At 41.4% G+C, this 21523-nt stretch overlaps 1 protein-coding gene across 7 annotated transcripts in view; it reads left to right on the top strand.

Moving 5' to 3' along the window:
• Positions 1-3859: 3859 nt before the first annotated feature.
• LOC117963845 (serine/threonine-protein phosphatase 2A 56 kDa regulatory subunit gamma isoform) overlaps positions 3860-21523 on the top strand; it is a 33258-nt gene continuing 15594 nt past the window's right edge. For 2 of the 7 annotated variants that reach the window (XM_058992112.1, XM_058992114.1), the window contains exons 1-3: positions 3860-4019; positions 5773-5844; positions 7769-7931. In XM_058992112.1, coding sequence (XP_058848095.1) covers positions 3993-4019; positions 5773-5844; positions 7769-7931 — 262 coding nt within the window. In that variant the 5' untranslated portion in view covers positions 3860-3992. Of the gene's footprint in view, positions 4020-5772; positions 5845-7768; positions 7932-18239; positions 18458-21523 lie in introns of those variants that run through there. The other 5 variants (XM_058992109.1, XM_058992111.1, XM_058992110.1 and 2 more) reach the window with 5 other exon arrangements.

Raw genomic sequence — 21523 nt, forward strand, 5'->3', positions numbered from 1 at the left:
TAATACTGTAGTAGGCCACCAGAGGGCATCGTCTCTCGTTTAACCCATTGAAAGAAACTCCGAGTATGACGCTTCAGCACAGCAAGCGACGTGCACAAAGGGACATTTCAATAGAAATAAGTGGCCCCTAGAGATGAACTTTGAACCTGCTACCTAATAGTGAGGAAGCCAAGACCTTGGCTAATCAGCTAAAGGACACAGTAAGCAGTGTGTTGTGTGCTGTGTGTTGTGTGGTACAGCACTGTCTCCTATTCCCCGCTGTGTGGTACAGCACTGTCTCCTATTCCCTGTTGTGTGGTACAGCACTGTCTCCTATTCCCTACTGTGTGTTGTGTGGTACAGCACTGTCTCTTATTCCCTGCTGTGTGGTACAGCACTGTCTCCTATTCCCTGTTGTGTGGTACAGCACTGTCTCCTATTCCCTGCTGTGTGGTACAGCACTGTCTCCTATTCCCTGCTGTGTGGTACAGCACTGTCTCCTATTCCCTGCTGTGTGTTCTGTGGTACCACGTTGCCTCTGGATTCAATTAAGAGTTCCTCTCCTCTTCATCCTCTCAGCCCCTCTGCTCACATCACAGGACATTATAAAACAAAAAGGCTTTTCTCTCTGATACAACCCTTATCAAAGTTTACCATGGGAAATTTGCACTGCAGTTTTGACCTTGCCATATTTGTCCATATTTGATCATGGTCTGTCATGGATTTTAATATACTTTACCACCATGCCTGTGCTTTACCATGCTTGCCTTTACCATGCTTTCACTTTGTTATGCTTATTTTCATTTTCATTTTAATAAACTTTCATGAAGGAATAATCATAGAAACTGTAAAATAATACTGTATGGCAGATGAATATGGTAGAGTAATTTACTAGGAAAGCACTGCGATACCCCTTCAGCTGTGCTGCTACCCGCTGTTACAATATTCCAGCACCTGATAAACACACAGAGGCACTGACCCTGTTCTACCAGCAGGTGTCACTACTACTCCTCCAAAACAAGGACATGTCACCTCAAAATGAAGAAATACTGTTATCTTCCACGCGAGCAGCAGTGGAGTTATAGAGATGCATGGTCATGTTTAATTCATCATCGGTTCAGCTAGCTGCTTCTCACTTCCATTACTGCTAGGGGGGGAACTGCCACTGTTAACAGAGAGACCTTCCTTTGCACTAATGAAAGTTTACTGTGCTATATCATGAAACAAAGCAAAGTGCTGTAATACCGTGTGAAAGCACAGTGCAACCAGGATCAAGCACAGGCAGGCAGGCAGGCATGCAGAATCATTGCTATCTAGACATGCTGCGCTGAACAAACCAGCGCTGAATTGGAACAATTGTCAGCCTTCTTGAAGTAGTGCTGTAGTTTGTAACATAAGTCCTTAATGTTCTCTTCATTACATCACAAGGGTTGTGGGGAGATTTGACAGCAGGACCCTCAAAACCGGCATGCAGGGAATCGGACAGTGAATTCAAATACGCGCCAGGACCCTCAAAACCGGCATGCAGGGAATCGGACAGTGATTGTTTTGTTCTGTGCGTATTCAATGGAAAGGATTATATATAAACATTTTCATAACAAATCAGTACAAATGCACTTAAGGTAATTCTTGAGGTAAGGTTCTGCCTGTAGAGAAAAGTAGCGGGCCGCTCGACTACACCTCTGCGCTTTACTGACATCCGCACTTTATTCCAGATGGATTTATTGCATTCCACGACGGGATAGAATCTGCAAAGTGCAAAACTATGCTCAGCTCAGACTTAGCAAAACTGAAGGTTTGGTCAAATGCAACGATTTAAAACAAACAAACAAACAAACAAACAAACAAATAAGGCACAGAATATTTCAATTGAATACAAAAGCCCATGATGTGGTATAGTTGTGGTTTGCGGGTAGGAGCTGTCATGTTAAAGCTTCATGTTTCACTGTTTCATGCAGGCAGGTCCCATGTTTTCACCCCTAGTCCTTTCATGCTTTCCTTGTTTGATGTTGCTATGGGACCGGGTTAGTTTGATTATGCAGCTTCTACAGCTCAGTAAATATTGACTCGTGGCCCATCAAGATGTGCCTTTTAAAGTGTATTTAATCAGAGTCCTGAGTGCCCTGCTGCATGTTCTCCATGTGTTCATGAACAAACGAGGTTCTTCCCTGGATGTGCATGGTGGGGTCAGTGTTGTGTCTGTGATCTGGACCATTGATATGCATGGTGGGGTCAGTGTTGTGTCTGTGATCTGGACCATTGATGTGCATGGTGGGGTCAGTGTTGTGTCTGTGATCTGGACCATTGATATGCATGGTGGGGTCAGTGTTGTGTCTGTGATCTGGACCATTGATGTGCATGGTGGGGTCAGTGTTGTGTCTGTGATCTGGACCATTGATATGCATGGTGGGGTCAGTGTTGTGTCTGTGATCTGGACCATTGATATGCATGGTGGGGTCAGTGTTGTGTCTGTGATCTGGACCATTGATGTGCATGGTGGGGTCAGTGTTGTGTCTGTGATCTGGACCATTGATATGCATGGTGGGGTCAGTGTTGTTTCTGTGATCTGGACCATTGATGTGCATGGTGGGGTCAGTGTTGTGTCTGTGATCTGGACCATTGATATGCATGGTGGGGTCAGTGTTGTGTCTGTGATCTGGACCATTGATGTGCATGGTGGGGTCAGTGTTGTGTCTGTGATCTGGACCATTGATATGCATGGTGGGGTCAGTGTTGTGTCTGTGATGTGGACCATTGATATGCATGGTGGGGTCAGTGTTGTGTCTGTGATCTGGGTCTGGACCATTGATATGCATGGTGGGGTCAGTGTTGTGTCTGTGATCTGGGTCTGGACCATTGACGAAGCGGGTACGACCATGGCTGCACAGTGGCCATTGGAGTGAATATATTGCTAGTGTGCAATTAGAGTCTCCTCATATAAAAGCTGCTTAAACTCCATGTGATGTCTATTCTTATACCTACTAAATCCAAGGGATTGCCTGGGCGTACAGAATACATAGTAAGTAGGGATGCACTGTGAATGTGCAGAATTCAACACCGTTCAGGCAGGGTCACGGCAGCAGAGCAGGGACACAGAGACCTGAGATACATTTTCAGAACGGCACCGTTCCCCACCTTTAGTGCACCAGTGCTAACTCTGATTTATCTTTTGGTTATGCTTATGTGTCTGTGATAACTAGACAATATCTATTCATTCTAGGACCAGGGTTATTAAGTTAGTATCGCAAGTAGAAATATGACCCCATCAGCTTAGGGTTCAAAGTGAATAAATCTTCTCCTTTTAACAGACCAAGCTGACTAAACAGTAGCAGCTACACTCAGGACATGTCTTCCGTAGTTTTGTACTCATTAAACGTTGCATGAATTTTGACTTCTTGTTGTTACCTAAGGCTACAGATTGTCCTTGCAGTCCATTCAAACGAATTCAAAATCTCAAATGGTATGGCTAATACTACTGCTAATAATACTAATAAATACTATGACTACTGCGACTACTGCTACTACTGCTACTACTACTGCTAATAATAATAATAAACTAGCCTTATATTCACAATTAATCTGCAAGTCCCAGCGTTTAGTAAAAGAAACAACGAATTTATAAAAAAAAAGAAAGAAAGAAAAGAACAAAAAAGACGTCTTTGGACCAGATTTTTCAAGCTGGCATAGTTGAGAAGTTGCAATGTAAAGTCCTCAGTGGTGTGCCCATTGAGATGATCATTCATGAAACATGTACAGCGCGCACATTGAGGTTTTCATCCCATACTTCAGGTTCAATTGCATTATGAACCTCTTTTTACATCTTTGGACCCCCAGCTGAGAAGACACGCTGTGCAGAATGGGAGTCGAGGACGTTGAGACACGTGAGCGCTCTGAGCCAATCACCGGCGATGGAGCGGAGGCGACCCGCAGCAGTGTGACAGAAAGAGAGAGAGGTATCAGAGGAAGAGGTTTGAGAGCGTCAGTAGGGGGGCGAGGGCGGTTATAATACTGCAATGCCGAATAAAACTAAGAAAGAGAAGGTGAGTTGGACATCGGCGGGGGTTAAACAGCTGCTGTAAGAGCTCGTGTCAGTTTTGTTAAAAAGTCATGTAAAGCCGCGGCTCGGGGCCTAGCCCTCTGGCCGGGATGGAGCGGCACGGTGTGGCTAACTTGTTCAGGTCAAGTGTGTGTGTGTGTGTGTGTGTGTGTGTGTGTGTGTGTGTGTGTGTGTGTGTGTGTGTGTGTGTGTGTCAGTGTGTGTGTGTGTGTGTTAGGGGTAGGGGTAGGGGTAGGGGTAGTGTGTGTGTTAGTGGTAGTGTGTGTGTTAGTGTTAGTGTGTGTGTGTGTGTGTGTCAGTGTGTGTGTGTGTTAGGGTAGGGGTAGTGTTAGTGTTAGTGTGTGTGTGTGTGTGTGTGTGTTAGGGGTAGGGGTAGGTGTAGTGTGTGTGTTAGTGTGTGTGTTAGTGTTAGTGTGTGTGTGTGTGTGTGTCTGTCTGTGTCTGTGTCTGTGTCTGTGTGTGTCAGTGTGTGTGTGTGTGTTAGGGGTAGGGGTAGGTGTAGTGTGTGTGTTAGTGTGTGTGTGTGTTAGTGTTAGGGGTAGGGGTAGGGGTAGTGTGTGTGTGTGTGTGTCAGTGTGTGTGTGTGTGTTAGTGTTAGTGTGTGTGTGTGTGTGTGTGTCAGTGTGTGTGTCAGTGTGTGTGAGTGTGTGTGTGTGTGTGTCAGTGTGTGTCAGTGTGTGTCAGTGCGTGTGTGTCAGTGTGTGTGTGTGTGTGTGTGTTAGTGTTAGGGGTAGGGGTAGGGGTAGTGTGTGTGTGTGTGTGTCAGTGTGTGTGTGTGTGTTAGTGTTAGTGTGTGTGTGTGTTAGTGTTAGGGGTAGGGGTAGGGGTAGTGTGTGTGTGTGTGTGTCAGTGTGTGTGTGTGTGTTAGTGTTAGTGTGTGTGTTAGTGGTAGTGTTGGGTAGGGTTGTTGTGTCCAGTTGCTGGTGTGGTTGTGTATCGATCCTGTCAAAACGCACTGCTGAAGTGGCACAGAGCGGCGTGTTTTGAATTTAACATTTCTTCCAGCGCTGTGTCTGTTTTATACAAACTATTTAGTTTAACTGTGTGCATGTGCGGAACGCGTTGGGCTAGTTATTTATTTCGTTCTGCTGTTTTTGTACAGCTGTAAACACCCTAACAGTTCCAGACTATATCCCCCAGTCGTGATTGATGAAACTCATTTTAATACATTGCATTTTTCCTGCTGTACTGGCAAAGTTTTACTGCTGTTTTTACTAATACCTGATGAATATACAGTTTTCACTTTTAAATGCGAAGTCTGATTATTTTGTTTTCGTAGTTGACTATTCAAATAGTGTTGTGCTTTTCGAAACACTTTTAATATCTATCTATCTATCTATCTATCTATCTATCTCTATCTATCTATCTATCTATCTGACTCTATCAGTCTGTCTATCTATCTATCTATCTATCTATCTATCTATCTGACTCTATCAGTCTGTCTATCTATCTGACTCTATCAGTCTATCTCTATCTATCTATCTGACTCTATCAGTCTGTCTCTATCTATCTATCTATCTGACTCTATCAGTCTATCTATCTATCTATATCTATCTATCTATCTCTATCTATCTATCTATCTATCTATCTATCTATCTATCTATCTATCTATCTGACTCTATCAGTCTATCTATCTATCTATCTATCTATCTATCTATCTATCTATCTATCTATCTATCTATCCTCCACCTTCGAAGTAATGGCGGAATGGAAATTTTTTGCCTGTTGTTTTTAAGGAACCTGCGAAATCCGGAAAAACTGGCAAAACCAGCGGAGGTAAAGATGGGCAAGAAAACCCAGAGCACGAGGTACAGTAATTAGCATAGATGTGCAACGCATAGGCGTGCTGCGTTGTCAGTTTACTGTTTTCCTGTTGCAGGCTATGGTAGGGACAGTGCCACAGGTGTAGACATTCATCTTTTTTTGTTTTTTGGTCTTAACTGTTCTTCATTTTGAAATGCCTGCCAATGATTCATGCTGTAAAGTGATGGTGTAAGATCTTCATGTAGAAATATGAGGCTGTAGAGGTACATCAGATGGACAGAAACTTGCAGTTTGTGTCGTTGGCCTCATAAATCTAACTACATAGCACAGCAATGTGCTGGTAATGGTGATGACAGCAGCATCATTTTGATTTAATTCCAGCATGTGGGGTGGGCACTCAAGGCTACATACTGGGTTTGTTATTATTATTATTTAATATTGACATACCCCCACTGGTTGAAGTTGTTCTTCCTGCTCAATTGGCTGCCAGTACACAACAGGGTTGACTTTCTGTTCCAGGCTTTCTTTCACACCGTATAGATGCTGGTTTATTGTGGGTGCCAAAGACTAGCCTTCTGTCATTATGGAGCAATGACACACAATGCATGGCCTGTCTTTTTAAATCACACGTGAAGTCCAGCGTTTTGTCTTGGTTTTTCTGTATTATTTTCTTGTAAGAATTCTTATTTAATAGAGGGTTCAGGAAAGGGTGCACTATTCCTGATATTATGGTGTCTCAATAGGCACAGTATTAATATTTGTCTACTAATTCAAATTATTGATCGTTCTGGCCGGTAAAGCGGTCAGCATTTTTCTTTAAGTGTGTTATTCTTTGCAGTTCATCATCTACCCAGTTTAATTCACCGTTCCTGAATTATCAAAAACAAAATTATATTGAAGGTTCTTTAACTTAATTTACGTTATTATTATTCATTAAATTCACTTGCAGTTTGAACCTTAACACCCATTTATTGTCTTTTTTTAACACAGATAATATAATTTATTATAAAAAAAATAATGAGTTGAATGAAAATAATTCCATCTCGGGTTTCTGTGACAGTTTATAAACTCAACCTAATGGTCTCTTAGTTTATGACGTCACAGAAACCCTAGATGGAATTATTTTCCTGTAACTTACTGAAGCCCGTCTATTGTTCTATATATTTCAAGCTGTCACAGTTGAAATGTATACTGCCTTCCCAGATATTTATTATTGTGAATGCAAGTTCCAAAAATGTATTCATTATCGGTAACACAAAATCAGATACCTGAGCAAAATATATGGGCTTGAAATGACTCCTATCACGGCTGTTATGTTTCCATCCATCATATAATGATTCTTTGAGTTTTTGCATCTTGTTTGCGCATTTGAGAATCAGAATGCAGTAGCAAGTGATCACATTAATAAATGATATCTTCCTGCTGATCTGCTAGTGCCGACGTCATCAGTTTGTAGTGAAACAGTCTTAGGGGAGCAGTGCGCTGTGAGCACAGAACATGCATAGTTATTACTGCTGCATGGGAGTGTTCAAGTAGATCATTGAGTTCATGTTGGGCCGTGGAGTCATGCATTGTGTCTTCTATAGCAACATTGCTTTTTAGAAAGTAGCAAGAATAGATGATTGTATTGCAATGGAGATTCAAATCCCAAACCAGCTAAAATACTAACTGTGGATTTCTGTTAATATGACTTAACGGGGGGAAAAAAAACTGTAGTATGGGTTTCTGCTTTAATGTACTTTAATGTATGAAATGCTTTTATTCCAAACACCTACACTATTGCTTTTAGTCGGGCAATCAACAGCAAAGCCTGACCTTGCAGGATCGGGACTCATTTTCATACAGAAACAAAAGGATAAATCAAAGATATGAAACACCTTGAATCTCAAAGTGTGAAACCAAAACCTAACCCGTGCCTTCCCCTTTCCCCTTTCCCCTTTCCCCTCTCCCTCTGTCTTTGTGTTCCAGACTTCAAACAAAAAAAACAGCAACAATACGCCACCTACAACACAGGTATCAAAAGTGAAGCTGTCTGGTCCCCAGACGCCAGTGAAGAAGGAGAAACGACGGAGCTCCAGCAGGGTAAATCTCAGCAACAACCGAGAGCTGCAGAAGCTTCCAGCTTTTAAAGGTACCAACCTGTGTTAAAATCCATCTTCTACACAGGACTTGCACTGGAATCACTGGCGTTCAGGACGGGTCGCACAGCCCCAGTCTGGATTCGCAGTCAGTGTAGGGTCACTGCTTTACACAGGACTTGCACTGGAATCACTGGCGTTCAGGACGGGTCGCACAGCCCCAGTCTGGATTCGCAGTCAGTGTAGGGTCACTGCTTTACACAGGACTTGCACTGGAATCACTGGCGTTCAGGACGGGTCGCACAGCCCCAGTCTGGATTCGCAGTCAGTGTAGGGTCACTGCTTTACACAGGACTTGCACTGGAATCACTGGCGTTCAGGACGGGTCTCACAGCCCCAGTCTGGATTCACAGTCCGTGTAGGGTCACTGCTTTACACAGGACTTGCACTGGAATCACTGGCGTTCAGGACGGGTCGCACAGCCCCAGTCTGGATTCGCAGTCAGTGTAGGGTCACTGCTTTACACAGGACTTGCACTGGAATCACTGGCGTTCAGGACGGGTCGCACAGCCCCAGTCTGGATTCGCAGTCAGTGTAGGGTCACTGCTTTACACAGGACTTGCACTGGAATCACTGGCGTTCAGGACGGGTCTCACAGCCCCAGTCTGGATTCGCAGTCCGTGTAGGGTCACTGCTTTAGCTTTACTTTAGAAGTATTTTGGAGTACCTTGATGTATATGACTAACAAAGCCCAAAGGATAACTTTACCACTTACAATTACAATCTATAAAGGCTTAATAGTGACAGTAAACAAAAGTAAAGTCATTGCTAACATGCACTTAATAAAATAAATTAATTCATTAATAAATACGTACATTAAAGTAACCCTTTCACTATTTAACCTCTGGTCACATAAATGACACAGACCACATGCTTTGTCATAGTGTCTTTATAGTTGGTACAGAGCTGTATTCTACGATTCTTTCAATAAAGTTCCATTACAGATGGTGTCTGCTCAGAATTTTACTAGCACATTGTTTTAACAATTGACTGAGCAATGATAGATCTTTTTCACATATCCGTTTTACTTCATACTTCCAAAGCATTCGATCTGAAATGATTTTCTCCCTGGTGATGCTTTGTTTCTGGTCTAGTCGTATTTACCTCCAGATGAAGGAGCGGTGGAGGAGATGCTGAACAGTGTTCACATTGTATAGCCCTGTGCATCCTGACAACCAGCCTTTTAATGTTCAGTATGTGGCGTGACACATCATTGATAGGAAACTGCTGCTTAGCAACGATTACGTCTTATCTGCCAGAATTATCTGTATAACCTTATTTGTAACACAAAAAACAAAAAAGAAACTCTAGACTGGCAGAACTGTGCAGGCACTTGTGAAGACAATTGATCTCTTACTTTATATCTAAACTAGAGCATCTTGAAGGGAATTGAAACATAGATTTTAACGTTTGCTCGTTTTCATAACAGCTGTGGGAAGTCTGAATCTCGGCATGTCTTGGGTATAGCTATGGATGGCGTTTTTTTTCTTTTCTTGTGGGTTTCTTTTGTGGCACAGGTTGAATTGTATGCATTCTTTGCAATGTTTGTGTTTTCTCAAATTAGGAATGGACTGGCTGGCATGGTTTGCGTGTGCCATGTTTATTCTGTTAGCTTGTTTTTCCAGCAGATAAATTGCAAGAAGTGGAGTGGTCTGTTATTAAACAATCAGGCTACTAAGTGCCTTATGGATCAGGCAGCAGTCAGCAGCTACCAGCTGTACATTTCAGGGTGATATTGCAGTCGGGGGGGGGGGGGGGGGGGGGTCGTGGTTTAATGGTGCTTGTGGGAGGGAGCCAGAACAAATGGAGGAAGAAATGCATGAGTTTCTAAGAACTCAACTAGTTAGTTATATTTGTACTGTTGTGCTTTTCCTACAGTGTATGTGTAATACCCCTCTGTGCCAAAAACACGATCAAGGCTTTTTATTTTATTTATTTATTTATTTATTTATTTTTAAATATATACACAGTTACAAGCCAAATCAGATTCGTGTAAGTCCTTGGGCATAAGGGTATTTATAGACAAATCCCTGAAGTACTTTCAAATCCTCACTTGCTTACTGTTTGAACAGGGTTTGAGAACACTTTCAAACAAAACAGTGAGTGTAACATCATACTGTTTTCGATCCAATATAGAAACCTAATGTGGGCCTGCAGTAAATGCTTTTCCCATCAAATCAAATCAGTACTGCTTTTGTTTTGTCCTTGTACACCCCAGTGTAAGGCAGGCACATGATGAATAGAGTAGTGTGTATTTAAACACGGCTGCAATGCGCGTTCAATCCATAGACCGCTATTATTTTTTATATACGTAAAAGCAAACACGAGAAGCTGGTTTCCTTTCATTCTTTTGGGTGAAAGTTTCTGTATTCCTCAGATAACGTAAAGAACATTGGACTTCCCTCGCTGTGCGTCTTCTGTCTTGGCCAGCCCTCCTGCTGTGGCTTTTACAGCATGTTAGAACATGAAGACTTCATGCTATCACACAAATCAAAGCGTTGACATGTTTACTGGCTTCAGTGTGGGGCTGACTGTATAACCAGGCTGATGAGAGGGAGAGAGATTAGTGTTGCTCACATGAAACTCCATGTGTGTCTGTTTGGACTACGGGGATTAGGAATTCATACACTGCTATTTATTAACCCCCCCTCCCCCCCCCCCCCAAAAAAAAAAACAACAAACAAAACAAACACATGTTTAAATAAAACTATTAAAAAAAGCTTGATTGTGCTGAGAAAGAGACATTGCAACTAAATTGTATTTTTTAATATTAAGCAGTATTAAAATCGAATTCTGTGGTATGCCTTACCCATTTTAGGAATAAAAACCCCACTGTAATTCCTAACGATATCCTGCTGAGAAATGGAATAGCATTAGGGGCAGTGCATGGTCTTCCCTCCTCTGTTTGTGTTTGAGCACCATTCAGTGGAAGTCCTCCTCAGACACTGTGCCTGGTTGTTGGGCACAAACGTGCTGCCTTCCCGTCGCACATGAACTCCACTGCTGGGACTCAGTAGCAGCTCTTACATGCAGGATTCACGCAGTTAGAGCGCTGTGTAGTAATTCTGCTGTAATCATAAGGATCGATACGACGTTTAGCCGATTTGATGTTCTTCTTTTCACGCTATATAAAGGTGGTTAAAGAAAGGGGCTTGTTTGTTACCAGGAGGTTCCAGGTTCAATCCCAGCCACTGACTCGCTGTGTGTGACTCTGAGCAAGTCACTGAACCTCCTTGTGCTCCGTCCTTCGGATGAGACATAAAACCAAAGTCCTAATGTAAGTGACTCTGCAGCAGTTGTGATGACTAAAAGCATCTGCTAAATGACTAAATAATAATACATTTGACAGGAGAGGCTTGCAAAGTATATGTAAAAAGATGGTTGAAAAAACTGTGACTGGCCACACTGTAGCTGACAAACTTACAGCTTATAAAGCAAGAGTCTGCAAAAAAAAAAAAAAAAAAAGGTTTTAGTTGTACAAGTATAACTAGTGGATCACATATTATTATCAAACAGAGCTGCATGCTGTAATGCATTACATAAAAATCAATCAAAATGCTGGTGGAAGATTCATCCCTTTGCAGTAGCATCTGAATGATGTAAGTTTAGTGCTCCAAATGAACACACGACTGTATGTTGACAAGGTTCAGAAATGAATACTCAGTGTTTTTAAAGCTTCCCAGTAGAATATACATACATGAATGTTATTATATGTGACTAAGCCTACGTGCTCTTAATAGTTTTTTACTCTTGTTGTAGCTGTACTTTTCAGTCTGTCACTCTTGAGGGAGTGCTTATGAATATCAAACAGTGGGCAGCGTGGGTGGGAATGAAAGCACCTGTTTTAAGAGAGGTTTTTTTATAACACTTGTTCCAAGCTTGCTTTGTTAATTTGAATCATTAGGAAACACAAACGGTGCACGGTACTCCACTCTCGGTAGCTTTCATTTTTAATTGTGCATTTTATTAGAGCAACACCTGTGCTGTGTTTGCAAGCTGCATATTAAAGTACATATACTGGAGCTGCACAAGCCATTTACCCCCCTTACATGTTGTATGATGTGTGCAGTCATTCGGATGCCTCCAACCTCTGTGTTTGTCACTTGTTTAATTTTTTTTTGTTAACCCATTAGCCCCAATCACACTTTAAAAAAAGTTAAGTCAGCACTTTACAATAAACACTGTTTAGTTTAGAAATTCTGAAAGCATTTGAAAGGGATGGCATACAGTATCCACAAACTCTGTGAGAAATTATCTAGCCAGGGTAAGCTTGGAACAGAACAAGCCACGGAATGCAATGATGCAGTGAAATAAAAAAGCCAAAGGAGGCGCTGTTGAAGCTCATATAACCTGGTTAAATAGTCGTAGCTGCTGGGTCTGCTTTACTGCTCTGTACTGTCTGTAACTATGTTAATGCTGCTTGTGTTTGCCACCGGCCGGGATGTTAACATTGCTACAGCACATCAAATACAGTGAAAGGAGGGCTGCAAAAAAATGGTTTATAAGATTTAGTGAGGCTGTATTTAAATCCGCCAGTATAGTTAAAATAGATTAATGTCACTGAGTCATGTAATGCTGAATGAATCAAGCAAGGCCTTGCGCAGTACACCACTTTTTAATCTATATTTAGTTAGCTAGCTAGCTAGTTAGTGATTTTTAATTTTTATTTTTTTTTTAACTGGGCACAGTTCATGAGCTATAGGGGATTGTGTTTTATGTAATCAAGGTTTCTTTCTCCACACATACACATACATGTCATCTATATATAAGCGTGTTGGTGTGGCTCTGTGATGGGTCTTCTGTTTTTTTTTACAGTAAAGGATTAATTTTGATTTTTTTTTTTTTTTTTTTCTGGAGCCCCTTTTGGGACCCTGTCTCCTATTGTTTCAGATTAAGTGATGCCAGATGGTATATGCCAAGTTCCTCGTGAGCCCTGTTAGATTCAGTAATGCATTTTACTGTGCTGTCCTGCGGCAGTATGCACCAACTAGATGAATGATTAATTAACCACTGTGCAGAATTCATTGCATGCACAGTATGAAAAAACTTAACTTTAAAAAAAATAATAATAAAGCTTGCCATTTTGAACTTGAGGAGTAGTTATTGTGCTGCTCCAAACCAGCTAATTGGCAATTGATGCAGCCGCTCCACTTGTTTGTATTCTCATGGCTTGTATTTGACAGGGTGTATGAAATCACTCCAGTGTTGTGATGAGTAGATGTGGAGCTCGCCCAGTCTTATGGTTTTGATCCAATTATCTCTATTAATGGGATTTGAAGTGGCAACATTGTGAAGCAGTTTTGCAGTGCAGGTGGTGTGTGGGTTGATGGGGAGTGAAGGAGGATGCTGATACTGTATTATCATGGCTGAAATTGTGTTTCAGATCATCACAGGGGACTCTGCTTCAGTTTCATGAACGGTTATCTTCACATTGATGCTATTAGAGTTTTTGATTCTTGGTTTGGAAGTTATTCCAATGGGAGTCTCGTCAGGCAAGCTTGCTTTGCATCTTCTGGATTGAGAAGTGAAACATGTAAAAGCAGTTTCTGTGAATATATACTGCCCTCTGTTGTTGAACTGCAGTAAACATTTTGTTCTAGTATTTCAACACTGTCCCCTTATTCTCCAGGTGTTGCTTTCTGGTCTGGGCTCACAAGCTCCCTGTTTTTAAGTCAAGTGGTGCTGACTGCATGAAGGCTGATTGGCTGGACTGAAAGACATTTCAATTACAGACCAAGGGAAGGTGTCGCTTAGCAGCATAGGCACCGTCTCACTATAGGTTTATAAATAGCACTTTAAATAAGGGCCCATGAAGTATGGTGCCGGTAAAGTAACAGTGCAACGTTTTATCAATCCAGCCCACTGTGTCTTTATTTATCATTAGGTGCTTGAACTACAATGAACCTGCATGTAAGAGCTGCTATTTGAGTCTTTTCTCATGCACTTACATGTTCATTATACATCAAGTATTTAGATGACTGTTCCCTCGAGCCGTTGCAATCTGCTTGCAGCATGCTGATAGTTTTAATGCTATGGCGTGCTTGTGGTGTCTGGAAGATGTATTTGTGGCTGCCCGTGTCATCTGACAGTGATACAGCCCTAAGGCATCACTTGAGCTATTGAAAGATTGTGTTGCATGAAAGGAGTCGTCTTTCCTTTACCTTCTGGGTCGGGTTATTCCCCTGATAGCGAGGAGTGCAAGCATTCTTATTGGTCATTGACTTGCTTTTATGCCACAATATTGCTATAACAATATCTTCTTTAGGTAAGCCCAAACTGATTCTAAAACCCCAAATTTTGTTTTCATGAAAACAAATGAAATGCCACGGGTAACCTGTACAAGGGTGTGACAGTCTGTACCTTTTAGGTTTGTGGTGTGTCTTTTATTGTAGTCTTACACTGTTCTGTTTGTGTTAACATGTTGAACTAGTACCTCCTATTGTATTCCAAGGAAGTACAGTAACAATAAAAGCATGATAAATAGCCGCACTTCAGAACCCTAATTATGAAGTGCAGTGCCTCTTATCTGAATAAACCTGACCTCCTATAATCAGTGCCCCTGTGCTGCCAGCCGCTCTTGGTCTTTTCATCTTGTGCCCAGGATCCTCGGAGCGGCTGGAGTGAAACACTGTGCTGCTTGTTGTTGTTGTTGTTGTTTCAGTCTAAAAACCCAAATTAGGGCTGTTTTTATTTCTGGCAAGTCAACCAGATACCAGGTCAAAGTTTTAAAACACATGATGGTTTTGCTGCAAGACTATAATTTTAGCACAATATCTCTACACAGAAATCAAGGATAATAACATAAACCAGCAGCGATATAAAAAATAAAAAGGCTGTGCGCCTGATAAGCCACCTCACGGGTCAAGGAAAAATAATGAAAGAGCTTTTTATATTTTTATTTAAAAGTTCATCTTTTTTTTTTTTTTTTTTTATTATTTTATAAAATAGTGGTTCCTATTCACAAGCTGTAACTCCTCAGTTATTTAAAGAATTCTCTTTTTTTAACAATAGTCTATAAAGGTTTAATGAATGTCTTCCTTAAATGTATTCATAAGGAAGACATTCATTAAACCTTGGAGTATTGGAATGTGCATGTTTAGTTAAACAAAGGTTTGTGTAAAAGTATCTTTCTCATAAGATTGTGGGGCAGTATGATCAGAGCATAAGAGTGACATCATCCCTTGGATTGTGTTGCTGTCCCGCGCTGGATCTCACTGTCAGTGTCCGCCCGCTGTGCATGCAGTAGGTCACAGTTAGGTACAGTATACGCCACTGGCTGTATCTGCAGAGCTGTTTATCCAGTTGTGATTGAACTTATTAAATATAGGATATTAAATGCTGGTCATTTTGATCTTCTTTTTTATAATAACGATGGCTCTAATTTTGCATTTTGTCTGCTTTTGTCTGGGGAGTTTGTTACTAACATACTGTAACACAGCAGGGAGGGGGTTAATCCTCCCTGCATGAAAACATGTGAGAATGCACATTTGTTTGATTGTTTGTTTAATTGGTTAAGTGTTTTATTGTTAATGATCCCCTGCACCTGGTAGTGATTGTAAATTAGGACCAGGTGCAGGGTATATAAGAGGTGCAGTCAGTCTGCTCAGGGCTGCTGTCTAGAAGGAGGCAGGAAGGTGTGCTCTGCTTCCAAGCAGTTGTCAAGGGTGGAAATACTGTGAGTTTTGTGTTGTGGGGAAACGGCTTAGCCGTCCCAATTTATAGTAAAGGTGTTCCTGAGTTTTAGTTAGCGCTCCAAAGGAGCTAGGTGTTTGTTTTTGTTTTGTATTTTGTTTATTGTTTGTATTATTAAAAGTGCGCGGAAGCGCTGAACCCCCAATTTCTGTGTCTGGGTCGGTATTTTAAAAGGGGCAACGAACCTAAGTGGGGGCAAGTTCGTCACAATACCTCTGAGGCAGTGAGTCTTCCTTGATGCGCGCAGGATTAACACAGCCTGTGACACTTAGCAAACTTACTACAGGTGCTTCATTAGGCTTTGTGTGGTTCTAGTGCTACAGTAAAACACACAGTCCTGCTGCTTGCAGTATTGGAATGTGCATGTTTAGTCCATCAGAAAGCCATTTCTGTTTGCAACCTTTTTGCAGCAGGTGTTCCTCTAAGGCTATTTTGTGATCAAACATAAGTGCTCCTAGTAAAATTATAATTAAAAATGAATGTTCGTTAAACTACTCCTACTGTCGCTTTGTGCCACTTGTAATCGTCAGCTTGTTCAGTTTCTGTCTGTGGTTACTGACATAACTTAATAAAGCCCTGGTGTGGCTTCCTGTCTGTGTATGAACCTTGTTTTAAAGTTGCACAGCCCCGGGATGTATCTGTCACTTCTTGTAAACTATTAGTGTCAAGCGGTTGAGGCTGAACCAAATAAAACGCGGAGCGTTTTCTGCATTTACATAATCTCTACTTTTTATCAGTGACAGCAACACAATGCAAACTGACTGTCTGACTCTGACTCTGACTGCAGCAAAAATTATTCTGATTCGTCCTGATCGTTGGATTTCTCAGTTTGCACTCTACTGTGTGCCTTACAAATGCAAGGATGGTAACCCTGCCACCCTAATACCTTGTCTGCTGTATTCAGTGGTTATTAAAGGGCAGTAGTATTTGGTTTGAATCATTAGATCACTGTTTAGGTCAGTGCCCCAGTATGAGCTTAAGGGGAACAATTCTGTATACTGGTGCACTACTACCAGTGCGTTTCTCCTGCGCTTCCAAAAAGGTCAGAAGTTTAGCTTCCAGCTGTGCTTGCCGGGCTGGGATCCAAACTAGGTGTGGTGTGGTTTCCAGGCCTTTGTTGCAGACGGCACAGGGGTCGTCTTCTGCAGTGATGTGGTCAGGGACTTTTCAAAAACCTATAAAAACAAGAACTCAAAGGGCTGCTCGTACTCTCCTTCCAGAACCATTCAGTCCCTGGTTCTATAGTAATGTATAAGCTACCCTTGCAAAATCAGCCTTCAGATTTATTTCATACACACTGTCTGCTTTCTTGTTGAAATCTGGACTTGGTTTTTCCTGTTGGTCTTTGCTACTCACCCAGTAATATGTGGATATAGATATATGTTTAATATGGATTTGAAAATGGGTGGCATAGTATTACAGGAGAAATGTACAAAAATATTTATCCTGGGTGGCATGCTGCAGCGTTTGTCCAAAAGAACGTCTTAAATGACTATCTATTAAAATGCTGTACTTGTTTAAATATCTTAGGAATCCAAATGGGTATTGGAAGCGATGGTGCATCAGTGTGAAACACTGCTCAAGCAACCTTGTCAAAAGTGATTGTTTTCACTGATCTGCATCCTATTCCTCCATCCTGTGCTTATTCAGACCAGCAAATGTATTGAGCTGCAGAGTTACTTTGTTTTTTGTCTCGGAATTATTGCTCCTTCAAACATGTAAATAGCAGACCTTCCATTTACATGGATATTTACATAGTTTACACACTTACATACATCGGCCAAATGTGGTACTGCTTGTAAGGGTCTTGTTTGGTTACTTTCAGCATGCAGTAGAATGACAAAACTTAAAGTTGCTGCTTTAAAACAGTAAGAGATTGTTGTAGTGTGAAAGTCCCTATCGAGGGCTACAGAAAGTGAAACTGTAGACCAACCGGGACAAATCAGCTGTGCATGACTGTGTTAACAGTGCAACCTTGGCTTATTTTCATCAAGCACAAACCCTAATGAATATTAAGTGGTCTCTGCCTTTAAAAAGGGGTGATGGAAGGGTTAGTGTACTGAATGTTCTGTTCATAGAACTGACATTTTATTTACTTTTTAAATACTTCATTATTCCTAAAATGTACTTTTCTGTTTCACTACCAGACATCTTAAAAATACAATTTAATAAATATCAAAGTGTTCCTGCACTTGTTGCATCCATCCAATACTGTTCAGCCTGTGCCGTGTAATAATATCCTGTGTATTTAAACTGAAAGAAAAGCACAACTGAAACTGCTGTTCAGCCTCCTCTTGCTGTGGAGTAAATGCCAGAAACTTGAGCAAAGCAGGAATTGCGGTGGTTGTTGTCGTCCAGGTTTAATAGGATGAGCTCTGCATAGTATTTTGTGCACTCAGTAAAAGGGTTTGAATCATTGGATCTCTGTTCCTCGGGGCTGGGAGGAAGCCAATACTTGAAGTCACAGATGAATGGAGGCAGAGCGTTAATCTGATTAAATGTACTGCCTATCCACTCTGATGGCCAATCACCAGGAGTTTTCTTTTTGCAGTTTGTTGGTGTCATTTTATGTAGTTTGTGCCTGGCCAATCGGCTTACCCCTGGCTGGTGACATCACTAACTAGCTAGTTCCCTCCAGCAGGCAGGCAGCTTCATTTTCTGGTCTGGTTTTGTGCTAAAATGGAGGCTGCTTCCTTGCCTTGAGGAGTGGATTGCCTTTCTGGGAGAGCACAGATGTTGACATGTAATAAAGCTGGCAGCAGAATGATCATGGATGCAGTTAATACCAATGGGCCTTTCCTTCCAGTGGCCCTTATGCACTTCAGAGGTGAGTGCTATTTTCCCCCCGTATTGTCTGTAAGAATAGAATGTTGCCATATATGTTCTGCTTATACAGGGGCTATTGTGGTTCTGGATGAGCCGAACGGGAAGCTGTTTCCTCTGTGTGTGTTTTTGTGCTTTGTTTTCTTGTGTTCAGGATATATGGGTATGAAGTGGGAAGCTTGTGTTCTTGTATTGCTGGTTAATGAATGCCAGGATTTACCGAAGCATTGCACGCACAGCGAAAAGCTTGTTTAACTGCTTTCTGCCTTTCGTTTCCCCCATCCCCCCACCAAGCACCGGTGATGTCAAAGGAAGTGAAGTCACTGCCCTGGAGTGGTAGAGTGTGGGGGCTGGGCAGTGCCTTCTCAGCTGAGCACTGTGGTTAGTGTTACAGACAAGGACAAGTTCATCTGGGCACAGGGTGTGTTACGAAGCAATGGCATCTGTGCAGCTCAAAAGCAAGGAGATGTTGAAACAGAACTATGTGTTGCACAACAATACGATCATATTTTATGCACTTATAGGGTGGGATTGTGTGTGTGTGTGTGTGTAGTGGATTGAGGTCTCTATTTAAACTGGCAGTTTTTTTTAGGACATTTTTCATTCTATGTGTGTGTGTGTGTGTTTGTTTGTGTGTTTGTTTGTTTGTTTTTTAATGTATGGGAACAAAGTTTCCTGAAAAGATATCTTGCTGGACTAGTTTTCTTTGATTTCTATTGGCTGTGGTGTATATACAGTAAATACACTGCCTGCTTTTGAGTGAAGCACTTGCACGGCTATGATAGGTAACCCATCATGTCCACGCACACCTTTCACACTGTGGTAAGAGTGAAGCAGCGGAGTGTAAGCAGGGCTGTTTATCAAGCATGTGTAGAATGTGGGATTGTTTTTTATGGAAGCATTGTAACTTTGGAGTCTTAAATCGAAAGGAAAAAATAGCAACTTTCACTGGTAACCTTGCATTTAAAAAAAAAAAAAAAGAAATAAGAAACTCAGAGAAATACTGTCCTGAAATGACATTTACAAGGTTATGGGGAATGTTCCTAAATTCTCTGCAAGTTAACTGTGCTGTTAATGTTGGTATGATTTCACTGATGATTAAGGCTACTGCTTAAATGCTGTATACATTGGTATGTTGATTTAGTTGTACAGTATAAGTTAATATGGTGTGTGCGTGCGTGCGTGCGTGCACACACACATATACTCCACAGTACATAGATACCATTAGTCTTGAACCGTAAATGGTGGGTTTGCAGTCCTGTTTGCTTGTGCTTCATCCAGATGTTTTGTATGTTGATTTAGTTGTACAGTATAATACGGTGTGTGTGTGTGTGTGTGCACATATACTCCACACTACATAGATCCCATTAGTCTTGAACAATAAATGGCGGGTTTGCAGTCCTGTTTGCTTGTGTTGCTTCCAGATGTTTTGTATGTTGCGTACTGGATTGTAGACTGCAGGCCGGTGGCCTCCCTAAAGAGATATGAGATCCGCTTTCAAAGCCCAGTTCATGGTTCATATTGAAATGCAGCACAAGGTCCTCATGCTTTCAAACATGCCATTCCAGAGCCTGTGTGTTGAAACCCCCCTCACAGCGCACTTGCTGAAACAGTGTGGAATGATTTGAGGCACTGTCACTTTGGAGAACATTGTAGAGACACTGCTGATTTTAATATAGAGTACCACCCAAACTCTGTAAGTTCAACGGGAGGATATCCTTTGGAAAGCCGGGGGGGGGGGGGGGGGGGTTCTAAACTTGTGTCCTTGACCTGGCATATTTCCTGTAGAAAAAGTTTTAGCTTCACTTCCCATTTCCTATAAAAACATGTGCTGACCCTTCACCAGGCAGGCAGTGTTGTGCTGCAGCCTTGGGAACCTTGCATTAAACACACACACGTTATATATATATATATAATATATATATATATATATAATTATAACTACAACAGCTTACCCATACTGTAGGTTTAACAAAGTAATCATCTGAAAGTAAAAACTGTCATTTAACACTGAAATATGTTGGTGTACTACAGGTAGTTGCATAGAAATACATTGCAGTGAAACCTGCATGAAGAGCAAGGGGCTGACATCGCAGATGCTTTTATTTCTATTTCGGGCAGTGCTTCTTCATCAGTAAAACCCCACTCATTACAGAGGACCAGTGCATTTGCACATGTGTGCTGTACACAACGTGGTTTTTGGTTTGTCTGCACAACTGCTTATCCAAGTTTCATGAAACTATAATAACATTGTTCCGGAATTGCCATGAAAGTTTGCATGTTTTGTCATTTTCTGCAAATGGTGTGTCGTTGTATTTTAAATTAGCTCATTTTGGGTTCGGTCAGGCAATGCAAATGCCTGTATTTGTTTAATTACTAGGATTAGTATTGGAGGAGCTTCAGAACAATATGTGGAGAAACTGTGGATCCCCGGAATCGATACCTCAGATGCTCCTGCTGCAGTAAGGGAGCTGATTGTACAAGTCTGACCTCATCCATTCTCATGTGGATAAAGCCCGGGGCATCCCAGATGATTTTTAACTCCTGAAATCGGATGCTCTTTGTGTGTTGAACGTACAGTACTGCAGAATATTCAGTTCTTGGTGAGCTAATTCACTTCATAAAGAATTAAAAGCTGGGATGATATAGCAAAAGGCCTGCATCATGAATGTTTTAAAGGTAATCGGAATTAATTCATTTGTTTGTGTACAGCATAAAATGCTTACCTGTCACAACTTGTACAATCCGTTTTAGTCAGTCTGACATTGTTTGTCATCTACTGTAAGTAAACCATGAGGTGTTGTGTGTTGTTGTGTGTTTATTTTTTTTTTAAACAGTACATTTAAAATTGAGTACGGTTTTCAACATTTCAAAAATTCAATAAGCCTTTTTAGTCAGTTTTTCATTTAAACCATTTTTTTTAGTTGTAATGACACCTTGGCCTGCTGTGGCACACTGACCCCAATAGCTTCAACTGAAAATATAAACTGTACTGCTGTACGGCCAATAACTAAGCCTTTAATCCTTTCCCATTCTTCTGTCAATATATAACAAATACACAGATTATGAA

The sequence above is a fragment of the Acipenser ruthenus genome, chromosome 18 (assembly GCF_902713425.1).
Source record: "Acipenser ruthenus chromosome 18, fAciRut3.2 maternal haplotype, whole genome shotgun sequence".
Lineage (NCBI taxonomy): Eukaryota > Metazoa > Chordata > Actinopteri > Acipenseriformes > Acipenseridae > Acipenser > Acipenser ruthenus.